The following is a 20,021-nucleotide window of genomic DNA, read 5'->3' as shown; positions in this document are numbered from 1 at the left end:
ACCTGCTCAAGTCCAAACCCAATGAAGCTCCCCTGGTATCTGGTGGCCGCGACCGCAGTCGCCGTCACAAATGCTTCTCCGCACCCCGCACACCAGCAACAGCAACCGCTCGGAAGCTCGATACCAGCTTCCCCAGGCAGTATAGAGGAATTTGAGCAAGCCCACGTTGACAAGTTCATCAGTAGCGATCCGCTACTGTCTTTTCACCGGGGCCTAGTCGAGATTGAGTCTATCTCCGGCAACGAGCACGATGTCGGTGTCTTCGTTGCGGAGTTCCTCGAATCCAAGAACTTCACTGTCGTCAAGCAGAAGGTCGCCCCGGTGAAAGAGAAGGAGGACAATGGTGATGAACAGACTCCCAAGACCCGCTATAACATCTACGCCTTCCCCACCTCTCTTCAAGAGCAACCCTCAATCCTTGTCACGAGCCATATCGACACTGTCCCGCCCTTCATTCCATACTCAGCACACCAGCCCGACGCCCCGAGTCTGAGCTCAAGCACGGGCAACCTCGTTCTTTCCGGTCGAGGCACCGTCGATGCAAAGGGCAGTGTCGCGGCGCAGGTATTCGCCGTCCTGGAGACTCTAGAGTCAAACCCAGACGCAAAGCTAGCCCTTCTCTTCGTGGTCGGCGAGGAAATCGGCGGAGACGGCATGAAGGTCTTCTCCGAATCAGCCCTCAACACGAACAGCGCCTACCACACCGTCATCTTCGGTGAGCCTACCGAGGCCAAGCTCGTCTCAGGACACAAGGGCATGCTGGGCTTCGAGGTCCTCGCCCACGGAAGAGCTGCGCACTCCGGATACCCGTGGCTCGGTAAGAGTGCTGTCTCGGGCATCCTCCCGGCACTGAGCCGTGTAGATCAGCTAGGTAATATCCCCGTCAGCGAGGGTGGTTTACCCTCTTCGTCCAAGTATGGCCCGACTACATTGAACATCGGCACTATTCGCGCCGGTGTTGCGACGAATGTTGTCCCCGCGTTTGCGCGTGCGGATGTCGCTGTTCGTCTGGCAGCTGGTACACCGGATGAGGCACGGAGGATTATTCGTCAGGCTGTGGAGGATGCGACCCGTGATGTCGAGGCTGATGTTGAGGTTGACTTCTCTAATCACAATGAGTCGTACGCGCCTCAAGACCTGGACACTGATGTGGACGGGTTCGAAATCATGCCCGTCAATTATGGTACGGATGTGCCGAACTTGAAGGTACGCGATGGTGTGAAGCGTTATCTCTATGGACCTGGAAGCATATTTGTTGCCCACGGTGATAACGAGGCTCTCACCGTGCGCGACGTTAAAGAGGCAGTCTCTGGCTTCAAGAAGCTGATTGATGCTGCGCTGGAACGGGAATGAACGGTCGTGCTGCGACCTATATAATCGTTTTCGGGATATACGTGGAATATTGTATATATCAAGTCGAATCATCTCGGGTGTTCTATAATAGGATATGGAAATTATTAAGAACATGGAAGCATGGAGCTTGCGCAATTGTCTCCGATTTCCCCATGATACAAGGAATGAAACACCTAAGTACATGTCCAACGACCTCGGGAGGCCGCAATGCAGGCGTAGAATTACAAAAAGGACGAACGCCAATATCTAATTAAATGTAACAAAAGCATCCAGGCGCTACTCAGCACCCTCGGCAGCCTCGACGACCTTAGGCTTCCGCTGCCAGCCAGTCCTCAGATCGCCCGTCGGCGTAAACCGTGGCAGCGGGTGGGCCTCGGTATTAAATACATGGTCCTCCAGGGAAATGAAATCCCGGTCTGAGAACAACAAATAGAAGTACTTGAGCGTCTCAGCCATCCAGAAACTCTCCATATTATCGCGTGTAGTCGGCGGGATGGTGTTGGCGTTGGACAGGGAAGTAAAGCCCTTGATCCGTTTGATGGTGGTTTCGCCCTCCGCCAGTTCAGACTCTTCCCCTTCGACGACGGCGGTGTATTTGATGAATGCTTTGAACATATCCCAGCCCCACTCGCGGTAGATATCGTCGCCAGTGATGCGGTACATGTAGAACAAAGACTCAACGGTCTCTGGCCGTTGCAGGTTGTGGCGATCCATGTTGTGGATCTCGATATCCTTGCGCCAGGGCTCAGTGCCATCAGCCTGAGGTGAGAGTGGCTGAGAGATTGACTTCAATTCGTGCGGTGCTGTAGTTCCGGTAGTCGACTTGGGATCGGGATACTTGTCTTCCATCATGACAGGTGGAGAGTCAAGAATAAAGTGGGAGATCTCGGGCGCAAGACCTGTCGCTGTCGCCAGGTATGTCGCCCAGCAGGTCTTCATCAATTCCTTGGCGATGAAAATTTCCTCCTCGCGCTGCTGGGACCAATCCGAGGATTTTCTTGCCTCGGTCAAAGGTCGGCCACCGGTTGCACCAAGAGCATATGTTCCAGGGAGGAAGCAGACCAAGTGGTCCATTTTAGGGGTAAGGCCTTCTTTCAAACCATTGGGGCGCTCTCCTAGGACCATCAACTGTGCATTCTGGGAGAAGGCAAGCAGATTCTTGCGGATTCCGGCCAAGGATTCATCCCACAGTTCTTTGTAGACGGGCTCCTTCTCGGATGTTTGAAGATACTGCTTAATCAGATACTCTAGAAGAACAACGAAGTTAGCCAAGACCTTCAAAAGAGGGACCAAGGGTACAACAAACCATAATATGAATCACCTCGGCTACCGAGACGAATATTCTGGCCATGGAAGTGACCCGTCTTGGGATTGATGAAAATAGGAACGAGGCCATCTTCGGGGTGTTCGTCATCGATCACCTCCATGACCTTCTCCACGGCCCTCCAATACTCGGCCTCGCCAGTCAACTTCGCCAGATACTTGAACTCAAGCTGGACTGAAGTTGCCTCAGCAGTAGAAGAAGCGCCTCCATCGCCGTGCGATGGCAAGCCCTCCGACTTATTCAGGTTCACGCTGGCGTATGGGATACCAGACGGAGACTCGAATGCTCCAAGCAAGCGGTCTCCGAGATCTGTCGCCTTTTCAATGTACAAGTCCTCGCCAGCGGCGCCGATATCGTCATCCGCAATCGGAGCGAGGTCTGGATATTTCGTCGAGAGATAATGGGCAGAGAGCAAACCTCCCAGCATGCGAATGGTCGTTTCGAAGGTGCTCACGTCGTGGTCTTGAGTATACTTCAACGAAGTGGAAATCCACTCGCGTGCATGGCGCACCTCGGTGGTCAGGTTCATGATCATCATAGTGTCTAGCGCATCAACAATGATCCAACCCATGCCACCTTCGATCATGTTTCTGCTCCGACCCGAGACCGGGTTATACTCGTCCGAGCCTGCAATAGTTGCATATTAGCATGGCGATACTGACGCCGAGTCTCGCAAGGTGTCCTTACCCCAAGCATCCTTCTCATATCCCTGCCAGCTGATAACAAACGCATCCCGAACCTTCTCCCGGCGCGCGTTCCAGTCAATGTTCGACTTCGAAGGACTCTCGTCGTCAAGTGTCTGCGCCCATTTCCAGAGCTCAGCACCGATGTCCGACGAGTCCGGGCCCTGCCACACAGGCATCGACGATTTATAATACCACAAGAACGTCAACACGCACACCCCCAGCACGAACAAAGGCCTCCATCGCCTCCGCGGAGCTGTCCGCTTCGGCGTAAAGTATGGCTTGTCTTTGTACATGGGGAGAGTGCGGTCGTTGTTCTCAAAGAATCCGCCCACTTTATTCGAGAGGCCTGCGGGCCCAGTTGAGAGGCCGAGTCCAGCAAGGCCTTGGTTGGAGCGAGAGCGGCTGTCCTGGAATGGGCTCGTGGCGAAGGAACGTCCCTGAAATGACATGATTATCCTGGTGAGCCCTTCTCTCTCCTCGTCGCGAAATGCGTGTCGGTCCTGCGACTACCTAGTATGCGAGCATGGGATCGCGAAGTAGTGTTCGTGCGTCGTTATCACTGGAAACGTGGTCTTCGAAGCTCGATGGTGGCGGCGAACGCGCGGGGCGGCGTTTTCTCAACGACACTGGCCTGGCGAGGCAAGATGGTTAGCAGGAGTGCTCACAATCGGTTTCAAGTCGCACGGGAACAAATACACCGTCTTGCAAATACCAGCTGGTTACTTACTCGTGGATCTAAAGTAGAAAATGTGTTGGGTCGCAGCTACAGGTCAATGCGGAACATGCCAGCGTGTGCTTAAGCTGCCAATTTCTCCGATGGTGCACCCGGCGTGTGTTTTGTCCCGGGACCAAGATGGGAATTATCCGCGATCACGTAAGTGTTTCCAGGAAGAGGTCTTCTCGCTAGAACTCGATGCGATGCTGAGTTGTTGTCAGGGATAGCCACTGCAGTCGGGAAAGTGGAGTAAATATGAAGCTTGGCCACCTGGACCGAACCACACTAGAGCCATCGCCATCGCTATTGCCAGTTACTTCATGCTTGGTTGCCAACGAATATAATGACTTCCTAATCGGCGGATATGGGATATTATGTCTTCCAAATTTCTCGAATCATCACCTTGATATGCTGTAATGGTGCACGTACACTACCAGACTGTGATATTTACTTGCCCTTCGTCTGGCGCTACGAATCTATGTACAGACGTTGAAAAGTCATCAGGGCAATCTTCAATAACAACTCCCGTTGAACAATGCATGGTATTCTAGAAGGCAGGTTTCTAACAGGATGAAATTGTATGGGCGAGCAGCCCAGCGGTAGATACAATTACAGCTTCTGGTACTCGAGCTTGCCCTCCAGCTTCTTAGCTTCCGCCACCTTTCGTACGGCTTTGTTGAAGTCGTCCTGGTTGATGGCATCTCTGTAGTCCTTGATCGCGCATAGACCTCTGTGGAGTAGTTAGTATATGAATACAATGGATGACCAGAAAGTATGCCACTTACGCCTCCGTCACCACGTTGCGCAAGTCGGCACCGTTGAGACCGTCACTCATCTTGACCACGCTCTCAAAGTCGATATCACCCTCCAGTTGTACCGTGCTTGAGTGAATCTTGAGAATCTCCAAGCGACCCACCTCATTTGGCAGAGGAATCTCGATCTTGCGGTCCAGACGACCAGCACGCAGCAGCGCAGGGTCGAGAGTATCCGGCCGGTTGGTGGCCATGATGATCTTGGTCTTTCCAAGATAGTCGAATCCATCCAGCTGGTTCAGCAACTCCATCAGGGTTCGCTGAATCTCACGATCTGCCGATGTACCTTCCGAGAAACGTCGACCACCAATAGCGTCAATCTCGTCCATGAAGATGATGCAGGGCTCGTGCTCCTTGGCATAACCGAACATTTCTCGGATCAATCGGGCGGATTCACCAATGTACTTGTCAACGATCGCAGAGGAAACCACTAAGAGAAGGAAACGCGTTAGAGATGAATAGTTGATGATCAAGGAGGGCAAGAGTTCAACGTACCCTTCAAAAAGTTGGTCTCAATCGAACTAGCCACTGCTCTGGCCAGCAGGGTCTTACCCGTACCCGGAGGACCATAGAGCAGAACACCCTTTGGAGGCTTGATACCTACTCGCTGGAACAACTCTGGGTTCTTCAATGGCAACTCGATGACTTCCCGAAGCTCTCTGATCTGGTCATTCAGACCACCAATGCCGGCAAAGTTGACTGACCCGGGGTCCTCCAGAGACATGTTGTAGACCAAGGGGTCGACCTCACGAGGGAGCATCCGCATGATGGTGAGTGTTGTCATATCCAAGGCCACTCGCGTGCCTTGCTTTAGCTTGGCCTTGTCGACCTTGGAACGGCAGCCAACGACATACCGTGGTCCCGATGATGCTTTGACGATGACTGCAGAAAGAAATTGGATGATTAGCTTCGAAGAAGGATACGACCGTTGTAGCGTTTCAACATACATCGCTCTTCATCCAGCTGTTTCAACACCTCGCCGATGATCTGGCCAACACTCTGGAGTGCCTTGATGTTCTCCTCCGACACATCAAACTCCCGCTGGAGATCCTTGATGCCCATGCGAAGAGTCTTCAACTTGGCCTCCCATTCTCGCAGCTCCAACAAGCTCTTTTTATAATCTTCGAGCGCCTGGTCCCGCTCGGGGTCGCTGCCGCCGTTCATGATGGGCGACGAACCGATTCGTAAGGGATGAGGGTGAACGGATGGGTGAGACTCCAAGGGCGAGGTTTTGGAAGATAGACAAGACCTATAGTCCAGCGGGTGGATGATCGGAAAGCGCAGGTGGTGTAGATGATAGCAGGGTCCAGCTGGTGAGCTTCCAAGCACCTGGTCGACGAGCTTCCAGGAAGATCACCTGACGACGCGCTCTCAGATCAGGTGACTTACATCATCGTCAACCTTAGTCAGTCAAATTTGGTGCCTTAGTTTTGCTCAGGCATTAAGGCCATAAGGCAGCACAATTACAGACCGACACCTGAAGTGAACACCTGAACACCTTGTCGCCTCACGAATGTGGCTTGCAAGCTTGCTCTTTTCGTCATCCATTTTTGCCAGGACGCGCTGGATGTGACGTTGGGAAGCTTCCCCAACCAATGGATCTTGTACAGTGGTAGCTTTTTTTTTTTTTTTGGAAAACACATGCTCGTTGAATTTTCAAATCCGATGAAAAAGTTTGAATGTATCATGTCTTTATTTCTGCTGCTGAATGAGAAGCTCTCAGCACGGGGTATCTAGGGGTTGTATACGGTGTTGTGTTGTATACTGTACGAAGAAACCAACGTGACCGTGGAAGAAGATCCCGATTGTCGTCATTCGGTAATCTCAAGGCACGATTATTCCTCCTACTTCAGACTCCTCTTCTGGGATCCTATGGATACGGCAATGCACAGGCAAGTTGCTCGGGCAATCACATCACAGCAATCAGTTTCCTCCCGAGGGCGACGGGAGATCTCGCAGGTGGGAGCCCGCCGCAGACGGTCGGGATCGAACCAGAGAGCCAGCGAGCGTTGGCGATGGCCGTTGCTGGCCGTGACAGCCCCACTGCCGCATTGGAAAGAATCGGAGGCCCAGCTGTGACCTTTCCCGGCTGGACTCTGTAGGGGACAGTATTTAAAGCATCGGGTGTTTCCGTAGAGCTATTCTCTTTTGCATTTACCTGGTTATTATCATTATTATTCGTTGTTTACTTTTTGGTTGTAAGGTGAGTCTGGTACATAGCTCCTCTCTTATTTTGCCCTCCCGACATCATACCCCGCCATCTGCCCCTCCTCCTCCTCCTCCTGCTTCTTCCTCCCTCTCCTACACTCTTCCCTTCACCTGAACCACCAGACAGGAAATTCCCAGCTAAGAAAGGTAACCTAACCTGCGCTTCGGTGACGGCCGTGGCCAATTGCCATATCCGCATTTGCTGAGCTCCAAGCAAATCAGCTGTGCCCCTTCCCTTCTCCCCGTGCGGCCTGTCTTTTTGGGTCATCGGTGAACCTGTCCCCCCGCCGTTAGTCACACGCGGCATTCGCCTTAATATATCCATTGCCCGCGCTGCTTTTTTTCCCTCCTTTCTTGCAAACCAGACTGATCTTATTCTCTATCAGATCTTCTATATCCAACATGCCTATCTCCAAGGTTCACGCTCGTTCCGTGTACGACTCTCGCGGTAACCCCACCGTCGAGGTCGACATCGTCACCGAGACCGGCCTGCACCGCGCCATTGTTCCCTCTGGTGCTTCCACTGGTAAGAAGCGAGCCATTCTTGATCCGGCATCTCAATTGAAAGATTTACTGATGCTAATGATTGCATATAGGCCAGCACGAGGCCGTCGAGCTCCGTGATGGTGACAAGTCCCGCTGGGGCGGCAAGGGTAAGTGATGACGAACCTGATCATCAATTGCAAGTGAGTTGGGGAAAAACTAATCCCAATTCTTCGATTACAGGTGTCCTGAAGGCCGTCAAGAACGTCAACGAGACCATTGGCCCCGCTCTTATCAAGGAGAACATTGACGTCAAGGACCAGGCCAAGGTCGATGAGTTCCTCAACAAGCTCGACGGTACTGCCAACAAGGGTAACCTTGGTGCCAACGCCATCCTCGGTGTCTCCCTGGCTGTCGCCAAGGCTGCTGCCGCCGAGAAGGGTGTCCCTCTCTACGCTCACATCTCCGACCTCGCCGGTACCAAGAAGCCCTACGTCCTGCCCGTTCCCTTCCAGAACGTCCTGAACGGTGGCTCCCACGCCGGTGGCCGTCTGGCCTTCCAGGAGTTCATGATTGTCCCTGAGTAAGTTGTCATCCAATAGCTACCGCAGCCAGGGCAACTTTATCTGCCAAAAGCGACCAATCTACTGACACATCCCGAACTATAGGTACGCTCCCTCTTTCTCTGAGGCCCTTCGCCAGGGCTCTGAGGTCTACCAGAAGCTCAAGACCCTTGCCAAGAAGAAGTACGGCCAGTCCGCTGGTAACGTCGGTGACGAGGGTGGTGTCGCTCCCGATATTCAGACCGCCGAGGAGGCTCTTGACCTCATCACCGATGCCATTGAGCAGGCCGGCTACACCGGCAAGATGTCCATTGCCATGGACGTTGCCTCCAGCGAGTTCTACAAGGTCGAGGAGAAGAAGTACGACCTCGACTTCAAGAACCCCGAGAGCGACCCCACCAAGTGGATCACCTACGAGCAGCTCGCCGATCTGTACAAGCAGCTGGCTGCCAAGTACCCCATTGTCTCCATCGAGGACCCCTTCGCTGAGGATGACTGGGAGGCCTGGAGCTACTTCTACAAGACCTCCGACTTCCAGATTGTCGGTGATGACCTGACTGTCACCAACCCCCTCCGCATCAAGAAGGCCATCGAGCTCAAGTCTTGCAACGCCCTCCTCCTCAAGGTTAACCAGATCGGCACTCTCACCGAGTCCATCCAGGCCGCCAAGGACTCCTACGCCGACGGCTGGGGTGTCATGGTCTCCCACCGCTCCGGTGAGACCGAGGACGTCACCATCGCTGACATTGCTGTCGGTCTCCGCTCTGGCCAGATCAAGACCGGTGCTCCTGCCCGTTCCGAGCGTCTGGCTAAGCTCAACCAGATCCTCCGCATCGAGGAGGAGCTCGGTGAGAACGCAATCTACGCCGGCAAGAACTTCCGCACCTCTGTCAACCTGTAAATTGAAGTCCTTTAAATGACTGCACGGGGTTGAAAGAAACGAGAAAAAAGGATGGTCAAGTCTCACGCGAAGGGCCACCATCAGTTATGATTATGAATTTAATAAAGACTTCTGAAATACAAGAGAATATTCAAAGAACAATCGACCCAACCTGTAAGGCGTAGTTTCCATGGAATATAACAAAATCAAGTAATCAAGGACTTGGATCCTAAACAATGGAGTCTTACTCGTCGGGCACCAAGAAATCCGGAGCACGTGACCACCCCTCCTGCGATAAGTGTCCCACATAAAATTTGCCCTCGCCCCTCTATTCACTACACTCGGATTAGTATCCTATCGTCGGGCTCGCCCTCGTTTCCCCGTCCTTCGGTCTTGCGTACAGCGCATCTTTTCTTTCGCCTCGTTCCTTTCGATCGAAAAGCCTTTCACTTTCCCAACATGGCGCCTTCAAAGTGGGGTATGTTTCTTATCCTCCTCAGTCGCCACCGTGATCTAGGATACAAAGCGACTTTTCCACCGCCGCAAAATTAATGGACTCTATCTAATCAAATTTTGTTATACAGATGAAGAAGAGGACAGCGTTTCGCCTCCCCCTCCCGTTGCCCGCCGCAGATTCGACGATGAGGAAGATGAAGATGTAAGGGCCCTTTGAACTAGATGCAGACTTCTACGCAACCTAGAACGTGCTCATTCCAAAACCAAGTTGCTGACATTCGCTTCCAACAATAGGTCCTCGACTCCTGGGACGCCGCCGAAGACTCTGAGGTAGAGCGCGAGAAGGCAAAGAAGGCCGAAGAGGCCCTGGCCAAGGCCAAGGCCGCTGCCGCCGCCAACAAGAAGACCAAGGCCGAACGGATAGAGGAACACCGCGACCAGCGCCGGCGCGAGGCGGAGGAAGGCGATGATCTTGACGATGACGAAACCGAGGCCGAGCGCCGTGATCGTCTGCGCCGCACTGAGAAGGACGCCGACCTGCAGCACGCCTCGGACCTTTTTGCCGAAATCGACATGAACCGCAACCGCGGTGCTCCCAAGGCCGTCGTCATCACTGACAGCGCCAACCCCACCAACTCCGTCGATCTGTCCTCCATGCCGCTATTCAAGCCTACCACCAAGGACCAGTTTGCCCGTCTGACTGACGTCCTTATCCCCCTGCTCGCCTCGCAGTCCAAGAAGCCCCATTACGCTCTCTGGGCGCAAGACTTTGCTCGCAAGCTGGTGAAGGAGCTGCCCAGTGGTGATATCAAGAAGATTGCTAGTGCCTTGACCACTGCTAGCAACGAGAAGATGCGTGAGGAGCGTGCTGCTGATAAGGGTAGCAAGAAGACCAAGGCTGCTAAGACTAAGGTCTCGCTTGTTTCCAACCGTGACAACCAGATCGATAACACTGCTTACGGTGATGACGACGCTCTCGGCGATGATGACTTCATGTAATGGACGAAACAACGAACAATCCTTCTTTTCTTCTCTTCTTTTCTTCCCCATCGTCTTGTTCGCTTTTCACCTCTGTTTATTGATTCCTTCTTGTCTTTGGATGTGTGACCCTTGAATATACACACTCCCGCAAGAAGGTCTCATCCGATGTATCTCCCCTTTCAAGGTTCTGGGGCGTCCCCTCTATCTCCCTGTCCCTTTCTAACTTCATATGCCCTCCTCCTGAATACTATCATGTACATCCCTCCTTCTACCCCGTCCCCCAAGTCAAAACGTTGCATGAGCCTCACTTAGTATAGAACAATGAACGTAAATTTTCCATCCATCCTCGTCTAGGACAGACATATTCATCTTGGGGACAATTACTAGACCGCGGTATTACACCAGATACTTGGATTCTTGACGAGACCAAGAGCAAATAGCCCACAGCCCTCATAGCCCTCCACTCTGCCCTTCTGTGGCTTATGGTCGTGACTGGCCTGGCATTCCAATATCGAACCGCAGAACACAAGGACTAGATAATTAGCACCATAGGCTAGTGACTACCTACTAAAATACTCTCAATAAAATCTCGTTCTATGCCATAACATAGATTTAACATCTACTCCAGAATCTAGAACTGGATACAGCGATTATCACATCTCTCCGTACAGGCATTCTCATCCAGTCCTGCTCACGGTATTAACGAGTATATCCATTCCCTCGGGGTGTGTTGTCTGAATCCCTGGCGACCGCTATACTCTACTGCGCGAACGATAGTCATGTATATTTGTCCCATGCATACCTACCAAAGGACTTCATATAATCTATCAGTGAGTTGTTGAGGCGAGCACGTTCGTCGCTGTGTAATCCATTATGAACATGTCAGTCCTGCTGCACCAGGACTTGGGGGGAACACGGTGATGCAGGCCTCGAAGCTCAGGACTGGTATCAGCAAGGCCCGACGCCAGGGTTGTTTACCAGAGTACTAGCAGTCGAATAAACAATCGCATTGCATGTTGGACCTGAAATCACCAGCGATAAGGCATCCAAGGTTTATCTCGTGGTAAGAATGGAGGAGCGTACGTAAGGTTCATATCTCCCAGTGGTCCTCATCGTGCCAGGTGATACGGGAATGACAATATTGACTCAACTTGAAGTCTTTCCATAGAATGCAAATATGAAGCTTGTCTCAAGTAAGATTGCAGCCAGGATGCGGGCCGAGGTACATCACACCTAGAAGTCTATGAACTGGTAACACGACTTGCCATTTGAACCGCTGAGAAGGGTCAGACACTTGGATATTGAGTGTTGAGCTACGTCGTTCAGTCGGTATTCCCATAATGGTTCATGATAGGTACTACCTCTACACGGATCCTACCATACGAAAACAAGGCCATTTGGAATAGGGGACCAGGTGAAATTGGAAAATAAACACATTGAATCTTGCTGGAGTGGGAATAGAGACAATAAAAGAGAGAGAAATTCCACTCAGCCCCTTTTCTGCCCTTGCCTCAACCGAATATCAAACTCCGCCGGCCGACCCACACGGTCGAGAACACGTGCAAGAGAATAGGGTGCCGGGCCCAACCAAGCCACGCTGCGGTGAAAACAAACAAGCGACTTGCATAACCACATCCGGGAAGAAATGTGAACGCCCCCTCTTACCAATTCGGCATATGGCTGATTGGAACCCCTTCACGCGGTGCTGAAACTTCCTCCCCTCTTTAAGACGCAGCCTGAGGCTCGGCCTCCTCGGCCTTGTCTTCGGCGGCAGGGGCAGCGGCCTCCTCCTCGGCCTTATCCTCCTTGGGGGCAGCACCCTCGGCACCCTCGTTGCCATCGGAAGAGGTCCAGAGAGTGAGGTTGTCACGCAGAAGCTGCATGATGAGGGTGCTGTCACGGTAGCTCTCCTCAGAGAGGGAGTCGAGCTCAGCGATGGCGTCGTCAAAGGCCTGCTTGGCGAGGTGGCAGGCACGGTCGGGAGAGTTGAGGATCTCGTAGTAGAAGACGGAGAAGTTCAACGCGAGACCAAGGCGAATGGGGTGGGTAGGGGTGAGATCGGTCTGGGCAACGTCGGTAGCGTTCTAGAATCCGTTATTAGTCGTTGTCATGAAGACGAGATGGGGCGATGGATCAAGTCGGGAAATACCTTGTAGGCCTCGTGGGCATCGGTAGCGGCAACCTTGCGCTTGTTGCCAGAAGCGAACTCGGCCAGATAACGGTGGTAGTCACCCTTCCTGTAAGAGGGAGTCAGTCTCAATAGATTGTGTCGAAAAATGGGCAAAAGTTCGGTTCATGTCACGCACATCTTGTAGTAGAACACCTTGGACTCGCCAGTCTCGGCCTTGGGGATCAGGGACGAGTCAAGGACGTCCAAGACATCCTGGCAGACCTTCTCCAGCTCAGTCTCGATCTTCTGGCGGTAATCCCGGATGATGGTAACGTGCTCCTCAGAGCCCTTGGACTCCTCCTTCTGCTCGATGGAGGAGATGATGCGCCAGGAGGCACGGCGGGTACCAACAACGTTCTTGTAAGCGACGGACAGGAGGTTGCGCTCATCGACGGTAAGCTCGCCACCAATCTACATAACAGAAGTGTCAATCGTGGACCCGATATGGCCGGGATAGACCAGAGAGTGGGATATGCGTATCATACGTTGGCGACTTCCTGTTCCACTGGTTAGCACCGAGATTCAACAAGACAAAGCAAAACAACACGTATGCGACTGACCTTCATGTAGCTAACCATCTCTAAACGAGTGAAAAAGACATCGCGTTAGTCCTGGTAAACCCCGATACCCTCGCTCGCGTGAATCTTACCATCGTAGCGCTCGGCCTGCTCGCAGAGCCTCGCGAGGAACGTCTTGCTGATGAGGGGGTCAGTCATGCCACACCGGGCTGTCGCTGGGGGATTCAAGGTATCCTTACTTCTCACGCTGCATGATGAAGATGCGAGTTAGCACGTGTCAGAGCTCCCAAAATGAAAAGGGGTGGATGGGGCGCGAGGGGATAGGCCGTGAGAAACGGGGTGGGATTGCGATGGCGGTGACAGCTCAGAGAGCGCCCGATGGAGGGGTATGCGTTGGGGCCAGAACATACCTCAGAACCCATATTGACGGGAATTTTTGTAGGAGAGTATGGTTGGGGGAGAAAGTGGTAGTTGGGAGAGGATAGATATCAAGAGATCCGAGAGAGTGGGAGATGCAGAGGAGGAAGGTGATGGAGGTAGAGAGGAGGACCAAGTGGGGGGGGGGGAAGGAAAGAGGGAGGAGAAAGGATGGAGTCGAATTGAAGGAGTTGGGGGTGAGCATCATAACAGTACATTCGGTATTCTCGTGACAGTACCGTCCATACGAGCGTATTCTTTATACACCCGTACCCGGTACGCGGCCCATACCTAGTGAAACCGACCTTTACCTGCTAATTCCTCGGTCTGCTACGGGTCTCGGGTACTTTGGGCACATGTCCAGTACCTCTGATTACATTCAATACACGAGGTTTATTTCACAGCTGACAGGCGATGCAGCCCAATTGCCCTCTTGGTACCCAGATCATCACGAGTCGCTTATGAGGCTCCGCTGGTGTGTTGACCTGATCGAAAATAATCAATCTGGATGTAATCTACAAATTTGTGAAGGCATCATATAAAATTGTGTACAGGGTATGTGTACAATCTCGAGCTCATGAGTGTCTGTTTACTTTTCGCGACCGTAGAGCGATGGTTGTTTTTAGTGTACATAGAGGCGTACATACAATACCAACCAGGGACCTCTGTATTGTCACTCTACCAGAGATCCATTGAACGACAAATAGGTCTTAGTTTAACCATATTACTCGCTTTTTCCAAGGCGATGGAAATGTGGAACTTCTTTATCAGGCCACGACACCTGGGAAAAGAAGAAACCGCGGCGTGGTCGGTGTCGGGGCAATCCAGGGCAGGGGACAAGGTCAAGAGACGATAATGACGGAATCGAACCTTCCAGCACTGGCAAGGTTGACACGAGGCCTCGCTATGATGTAGTACGTAGGCAGTTCACTCCACGACCGATCATCATAGGCCAGCCACATTGATCATGGTGTCAACTACATTATTAGGAAGCTAACCTCCATAGATCGTCTAGTTTGACTTATCCCGGTCTGCAGACAAGATGTACAGTGGCAGTTCAAAAGTCTGAAACCAGAGACCAAGGAAAAAGACCACTATATATGCTTCGACTTTGGTTTTAACAGATCTTTCTGGATATTCCCGGCAGTTTTATTCAACTTGTCTTTTAAAGTATAGCTGATGAGATGGTTTCGAACTTTCCCGGGTGCTTCAAACTTATGGAACACTACTGTAGCCTTTCCTCGCCCAGAGTTTCGCTGGTTTGTAGCGACGCGCGTGGCTAGGTATGCCGACATATAACTAGCTTTGGATCCATGTAAATCAGGGTGTACACCCACGTACGTGCTATCGCTCAACAATCTTACCTATGTTATTATGTTATGGTCAACGGTGGACTTCCATGTCATAATAATCGAAATCCGTGTCGATATCTCTCAAGAATTCACTTCCCTACCGTACGCATCCATCTCTTCAACAGCCCTGGTCCTTACCAGGCTTAATGACAAGCCGGGAAGAGAATGGACAACCCGGTTTTCACTCGGCCTAGAGGACTCGGCTGTCCAGAATAAATCATACAACTCCTGATAGAGACTTCAAAAATTCATCTCCGCCATCTACAGCGATTGACTTTTTGCTAATAACCCGCTTGCATGGCGCGCTGCATACCACACCCCCCAATCCTGACAATCTTACGGGCCCCGACCAGCACTACCATATTGAGGTGGTTATAGTTCTATTCAAACAATTTCAGTTGTTCAAGTTCGGATTTACGACCACTTCAGAAGTTATTGACACTCTCTGTTAAAGAACTGAATATGGAAGCCCGGTCCCAGAGACCTTGGTGGGCCACTGGGGACGAGTGGAGGCCGTAGGATTTGGGTGAGCTAGATTCAGCCCTACAGGCGAGGGACATTTAGCGTGCTTATGCGCCTTGCCACCGACAGGAAGAAAGAAAAGATCCGAAGAATAAGTAAGCCTGTCAGGCGCTCTCTCGAGGCACCTTTGCGTCTAGCAGCATATAATCCATCCTGTAGAGAAAGAAACCCAAGACTATTGCCGGGGACGCTCGTCTTATTTCGATGCTTCTGCCACTGTGAACAAGTTACCAGTCACTTGTGATGACTGTTCCTTTCCCAAAGGAAAGTGCCAGGGTACCAAATCATCCTCTCTGAGCTCGTCAAGTGGACTGTGACCCAGCCGCTGGACGAGTCCACTACCGTCTGTGCTCTCGTAGTCGATTGACCGCCAACTGCAGAATTCGGTGGCTGCAGAGGACAATTCATTTGCCAAGGAAGATAGCAAACTCCACTGGTTACATCCGATAGGCATAGGAACGATGCAGCCTAGAAAGAAGCCCCATAATTCATCCCAGCTCTCGGCAGGGACGCTGGGAACGTTTGACGCAAGTACCATCCAGTGATATAGAGGTAGGCCACACGGTAGAGTCTCACAGCAAGAAGGGAAAAGAATTAGATTATGATGCAGTCCATATCACGGACTGTAGCACGGGAGACCAAATGTAGACCCTCTGCCATATTTGACCTCGTATAGAGGCAAAGGCGGCTCCCCGACTCGGGCCATTCCTGTGACTACTGTTGATCAGATCACGGGACTTCAGAGTTCAGCCCTGCGGCCCCTTGCTGAGTCAGCTACAACCCCGATGGGGAAGAGAAACAACTGGATGAGAACACGTTGTGCCTCCGCTCGCCGCTGGGTCTACCGATTGTCGACAAGAAAATCCAGCTATAATTACGCCTCTTGTCCCTCGCTCACTCCTCCTGGCCCCGTTCCTTTCTTGTCTTTGGCTGGCCACCGGTGACACCCATGTATCGCGACTAGTCCGGAATCCTCTTTCATTTTCTTTTCATTTCTGTTTCTTTACATTTCTTACCCCGGCTCTATCTCCGCATACCTCCAACTGTCTCTCCCAAAGGGACTGCAACCTCAACCGGCCTGAGAGATTCCCACTATGGAGAACTCCTTTCTTTATACTCCAGCGGAAGCGCTGGAACACTTCAATGTCTCGGAACAGACTGGCTTAACTCAGGACGCGATTCTTCAGTCTAGGAAGAAGCACGGCCCTAATGGTAAGCATTACTTCCAACGGCTTTAGCGCGCACCAAACGCGATTGGAATCTGACGCAATCATCTGCAGCTCTTGCCGAAGAACCGCCCACTCCCATGTGGGAGCTGATTTTGGAACAATTCAAGGACCAGCTTGTCCTGATTCTGCTGGGTTCGGCCGCTGTGTCGTTTGTCTTGGCTCTCTTTGAAGAAGGCGACGATTGGACTGCCTTTGTGGATCCTGTAGTGGTATGTCCTGCTTTTCTCATCATCACAATACTCCAACGCACAAGCCCACTGACAGCTTGCTTCTCCTTTCTAGATTTTGACGATTCTCATTCTCAATGCCGTGGTGGGTGTAACCCAGGAAAGCAGCGCGGAGAAGGCAATTGCGGCTCTTCAGGAATACTCGGCCAACGAGGCCACTGTTGTGCGTGATGGCAAAGTTCAACGGGTCAAGGCCGAGGAGTTGGTGCCCGGCGATGTGATCCATATTTCCGTGGGCGATCGGGTTCCCGCTGATTGCCGCCTGCTCTCCATCCACAGCAACAGCTTCCGCGTTGACCAGGCTATCCTGACTGGTGAGAGTGAGAGCGTGGGCAAGGATACCAAGATTGTCAAGGACGGTCAGGCTGTTAAGCAGGATCAGATCAACATGCTCTTCTCCGGTACCACCGTGGTCACTGGCCACGCCAATGCCCTGGTTGTGTTGACCGGTGGCTCTACTGCCATCGGTGACATTCACGACAGCATTACCTCCCAGATCTCCGAGCCCACCCCTCTGAAGCAGAAGTTGAACGACTTTGGTGATATGCTTGCCAAGGTCATCACCGTGATTTGTATCCTGGTTTGGTTGATCAACATCGAGCACTTCAACGACCCTTCCTTCGGCGGCAGCTGGACCAAGGGTGCGATTTACTACCTGAAGATTGCCGTCTCCCTGGGTGTCGCTGCTATCCCCGAGGGTCTCGCAGTTGTCATTACTACTTGTCTGGCCCTGGGAACCCGGAGGATGGCCCAGAAGAATGCCGTTGTTCGCTCTCTGCCCTCCGTGGAGACTCTGGGCAGCTGCAGTGTTATTTGCTCTGACAAGACCGGAACCCTGACCACCAACCAAATGAGTGTGGAGAAGATTGTCTACGTGAACAGCTTGGGCACTGGTCTGGAGGAGATCGAGGTCGAGGGTACTACCTTTGCCCCCGAGGGCAAGCTGACTCGCAACGGCAAGATCGCGGAGAATGTCGCTGCGTCCTCGTCGACTGTCGCTCAGCTAGCCGAGGTTTCTGCTCTTTGCAACGCTGCTACCCTGTCCTACGATGCCAAGTCTGGTGCGTTCTCTAACATTGGTGAGCCCACCGAGGCTGCCCTGCGTGCTCTTGTTGAGAAGATCGGTACCCCCAACGCTGCTGTGAACAAGAAGCTCTTCAGTCTTCCTGCCTCCGAACGTCTCCATGCCGCCTCTGCCCACTATGAATCTCAGCTCCCCCTTCAGGCTACCTACGAGTTCTCCCGAGACCGCAAGAGCATGTCTGTTCTTGTCGGCAAGGGCCATGATCAGAAGCTGCTTGTCAAGGGTGCCCCTGAATCGATCCTGGAGCGCTGCTCTTACGTTCTGCAAGGTCCCGAGGGTTCGCGCGTGTCTCTCACCAAGAGCCACGCCAAGCTGCTCTCTGAGGAGGTCGTCGAGTACGGTAACCGTGGTCTCCGTGTTATGGCCATCGCCAGCGTGAACGATGTTTCTGGAAACGCCCTTTTGAAGAAGGCCTCGACTACCGAGGACTACGCCAAGCTCGAGCAGAACATGACCCTTATTGGCCTGATTGGTATGCTGGATCCTCCTCGTCCCGAGGTTGCCGACTCTATCAAGAAGTGCCACCGGGCTGGTATCCGCGTCATTGTCATCACTGGAGATAACCGCAACACTGCCGAGTCCATCTGTCGCCAGATTGGTGTCTTTGGACCCAACGAGGACCTGACTGGCAAGAGCTTCACTGGCCGCGAATTCGACAGCCTCAGCGAGACCGAGCAAATCAAGGCCGTCCAGACTGCATCTCTCTTCTCCCGTACCGAACCTAGCCACAAGTCCAGGCTGGTTGACCTCCTCCAGTCTATGAACCACGTCGTTGCCATGACCGGTGACGGTGTCAACGATGCTCCCGCTCTGAAGAAGTCCGACATTGGTGTTGCCATGGGTACTGGTACTGACGTCGCCAAGCTGGCCGCCGACATGGTTCTCGCTGATGACAACTTTGCCACCATTACCGTTGCTGTCGAGGAGGGCCGCTCCATCTACAGCAACACCCAGCAGTTCATCCGGTACCTGATCTCGTCCAACATTGGTGAGGTCGTGTCGATTTTCCTGACCGCTGCTCTGGGCATGCCCGAGGCTCTGGTTCCCGTCCAGCTTCTGTGGGTTAACTTGGTTACCGATGGTCTTCCCGCCACTGCGTTGTCGTTCAACCCTGCCGATCACGATGTCATGAGACGTCCTCCCCGTCGTCGTGATGAGCCTCTTGTGGGTGGCTGGCTGTTGTTCCGTTACATGGTCATTGGTACCTACGTTGGTGCTGCCACTGTCTTTGGATATGCGTGGTGGTTCATGTATAATGCTGAGGGTCCCCAAATCTCGTACTACCAGCTGGTAAGTCCTATCCTTGGGTTAAAAAAACATAAAATGTGTACTCACAAATAATTCTTCCAGTCACACTTCCACAAGTGCTCTGCCCTATTCCCTGAGATTGGTTGCGAGATGTTCAGCAACGATATGGCCAAGTCTGCCTCGACGGTCTCTCTGTCTATCCTGGTCGTTATTGAGATGTTGAACGCGATGAACGCCTTGTCGTCTAGCGAGTCGCTCCTGACTTTCTTCCTGCACAACAACCCCATGCTGGTCTACGCCATCACCTTGTCGATGGTCCTTCACTTCGCCATTCTTTACGTTCCCTTCTTGCAGAGCCTGTTCGCAATCCTGCCCCTGAACTGGAATGAGTGGCAGGCCGTGTTGGCGATTAGCGCTCCCGTTATGTAAGTTGCCCATCCCACTCTATTCGGTGTTCGAGGCCGTACTAACGCGTATCTCTAGTTTGATCGACGAGCTCCTCAAGTTCATCGAGCGCCAGCTGTACAATACCAAGGTCACTGTCGCTCCGTCTGTCCAGAACGGCAGCGCCAGCAAGCCCAAGAAGGCGTAAGAGCAAGATCCGGAAAGATAAAATGATCTGACGATCTAGCATATGCAAGGAAGGACCGGGGTGGAATCACTGAATTTTGCATAGAGAACATGTTAGATGTTAACTTGTGTGCCTGGGGCTGATTGTCTCCTGGATCACCACCATTCCACTTTATATATCGTGACGTTCATAGATGAAAACTTGCAATGAAACCTTGATCAT

General features: G+C 52.4%; 7 protein-coding genes across 7 annotated transcripts; 4 read left to right on the top strand and 3 right to left on the bottom strand.

The window, feature by feature from the left end:
- Window positions 1–21: 21 nt before the first annotated feature.
- N7458_007794 (M20 family metallopeptidase) lies at window positions 22–1,353 on the top strand (the record flags this gene model as incomplete). The annotated part of the gene is made up of 1 exon (XM_056911176.1): window positions 22–1,353. The coding sequence occupies one exon, from the start codon at window positions 22–24 to the stop codon at window positions 1,351–1,353; it is 1,332 nt and encodes a 443-aa protein (XP_056764002.1).
- A 276-nt stretch (window positions 1,354–1,629) lies between these two features.
- Window positions 1,630–3,812, bottom strand: N7458_007793 (glycoside hydrolase family 47 protein; the record flags this gene model as incomplete). The annotated part of the gene is made up of 3 exons (XM_056911175.1): window positions 1,630–2,600; window positions 2,660–3,304; window positions 3,365–3,812. The coding sequence occupies 3 exons, from the start codon at window positions 3,810–3,812 to the stop codon at window positions 1,630–1,632; spliced, it is 2,064 nt and encodes a 687-aa protein (XP_056764001.1).
- Window positions 3,813–4,687: 875 nt separating this feature from the next.
- Window positions 4,688–6,054, bottom strand: rpt4 (proteasome regulatory particle base subunit RPT4; the record flags this gene model as incomplete). The annotated part of the gene is made up of 4 exons (XM_056911174.1): window positions 4,688–4,808; window positions 4,864–5,320; window positions 5,386–5,772; window positions 5,838–6,054. 4 exons carry the CDS (start codon window positions 6,052–6,054, stop codon window positions 4,688–4,690), a joined length of 1,182 nt encoding a protein of 393 aa, XP_056764000.1.
- A 1,446-nt stretch (window positions 6,055–7,500) lies between these two features.
- Window positions 7,501–9,045, top strand: aspf22 (enolase acuN; the record flags this gene model as incomplete). Its single annotated transcript, XM_056911173.1, has 4 exons — window positions 7,501–7,624; window positions 7,695–7,751; window positions 7,825–8,164; window positions 8,250–9,045. The coding sequence occupies 4 exons, from the start codon at window positions 7,501–7,503 to the stop codon at window positions 9,043–9,045; spliced, it is 1,317 nt and encodes a 438-aa protein (XP_056763999.1).
- A 438-nt stretch (window positions 9,046–9,483) lies between these two features.
- N7458_007790 (eukaryotic translation initiation factor 3 subunit J) lies at window positions 9,484–10,479 on the top strand (the record flags this gene model as incomplete). The annotated part of the gene is made up of 3 exons (XM_056911172.1): window positions 9,484–9,502; window positions 9,609–9,682; window positions 9,775–10,479. 3 exons carry the CDS (start codon window positions 9,484–9,486, stop codon window positions 10,477–10,479), a joined length of 798 nt encoding a protein of 265 aa, XP_056763998.1.
- Window positions 10,480–12,185: 1,706 nt separating this feature from the next.
- Window positions 12,186–13,571, bottom strand: N7458_007789 (14-3-3 adaptor artA-like protein; the record flags this gene model as incomplete). Its single annotated transcript, XM_056911171.1, has 8 exons — window positions 12,186–12,545; window positions 12,611–12,698; window positions 12,768–13,042; window positions 13,117–13,128; window positions 13,192–13,211; window positions 13,281–13,327; window positions 13,389–13,396; window positions 13,560–13,571. 8 exons carry the CDS (start codon window positions 13,569–13,571, stop codon window positions 12,186–12,188), a joined length of 822 nt encoding a protein of 273 aa, XP_056763997.1.
- A 2,963-nt stretch (window positions 13,572–16,534) lies between these two features.
- Window positions 16,535–19,820, top strand: N7458_007788 (calcium-transporting ATPase; the record flags this gene model as incomplete). The annotated part of the gene is made up of 5 exons (XM_056911170.1): window positions 16,535–16,652; window positions 16,721–16,878; window positions 16,952–19,270; window positions 19,331–19,653; window positions 19,712–19,820. The coding sequence occupies 5 exons, from the start codon at window positions 16,535–16,537 to the stop codon at window positions 19,818–19,820; spliced, it is 3,027 nt and encodes a 1,008-aa protein (XP_056763996.1).
- Window positions 19,821–20,021: the final 201 nt, after the last annotated feature.

The sequence above is a fragment of the Penicillium daleae genome, assembly GCF_028827525.1.
Source record: "Penicillium daleae strain IBT 16125 chromosome Unknown utg000007l_segment0_segment0, whole genome shotgun sequence".
Lineage (NCBI taxonomy): Eukaryota > Fungi > Ascomycota > Eurotiomycetes > Eurotiales > Aspergillaceae > Penicillium > Penicillium daleae.
This window is presented reverse-complemented; position numbering and strand designations above follow the sequence as displayed.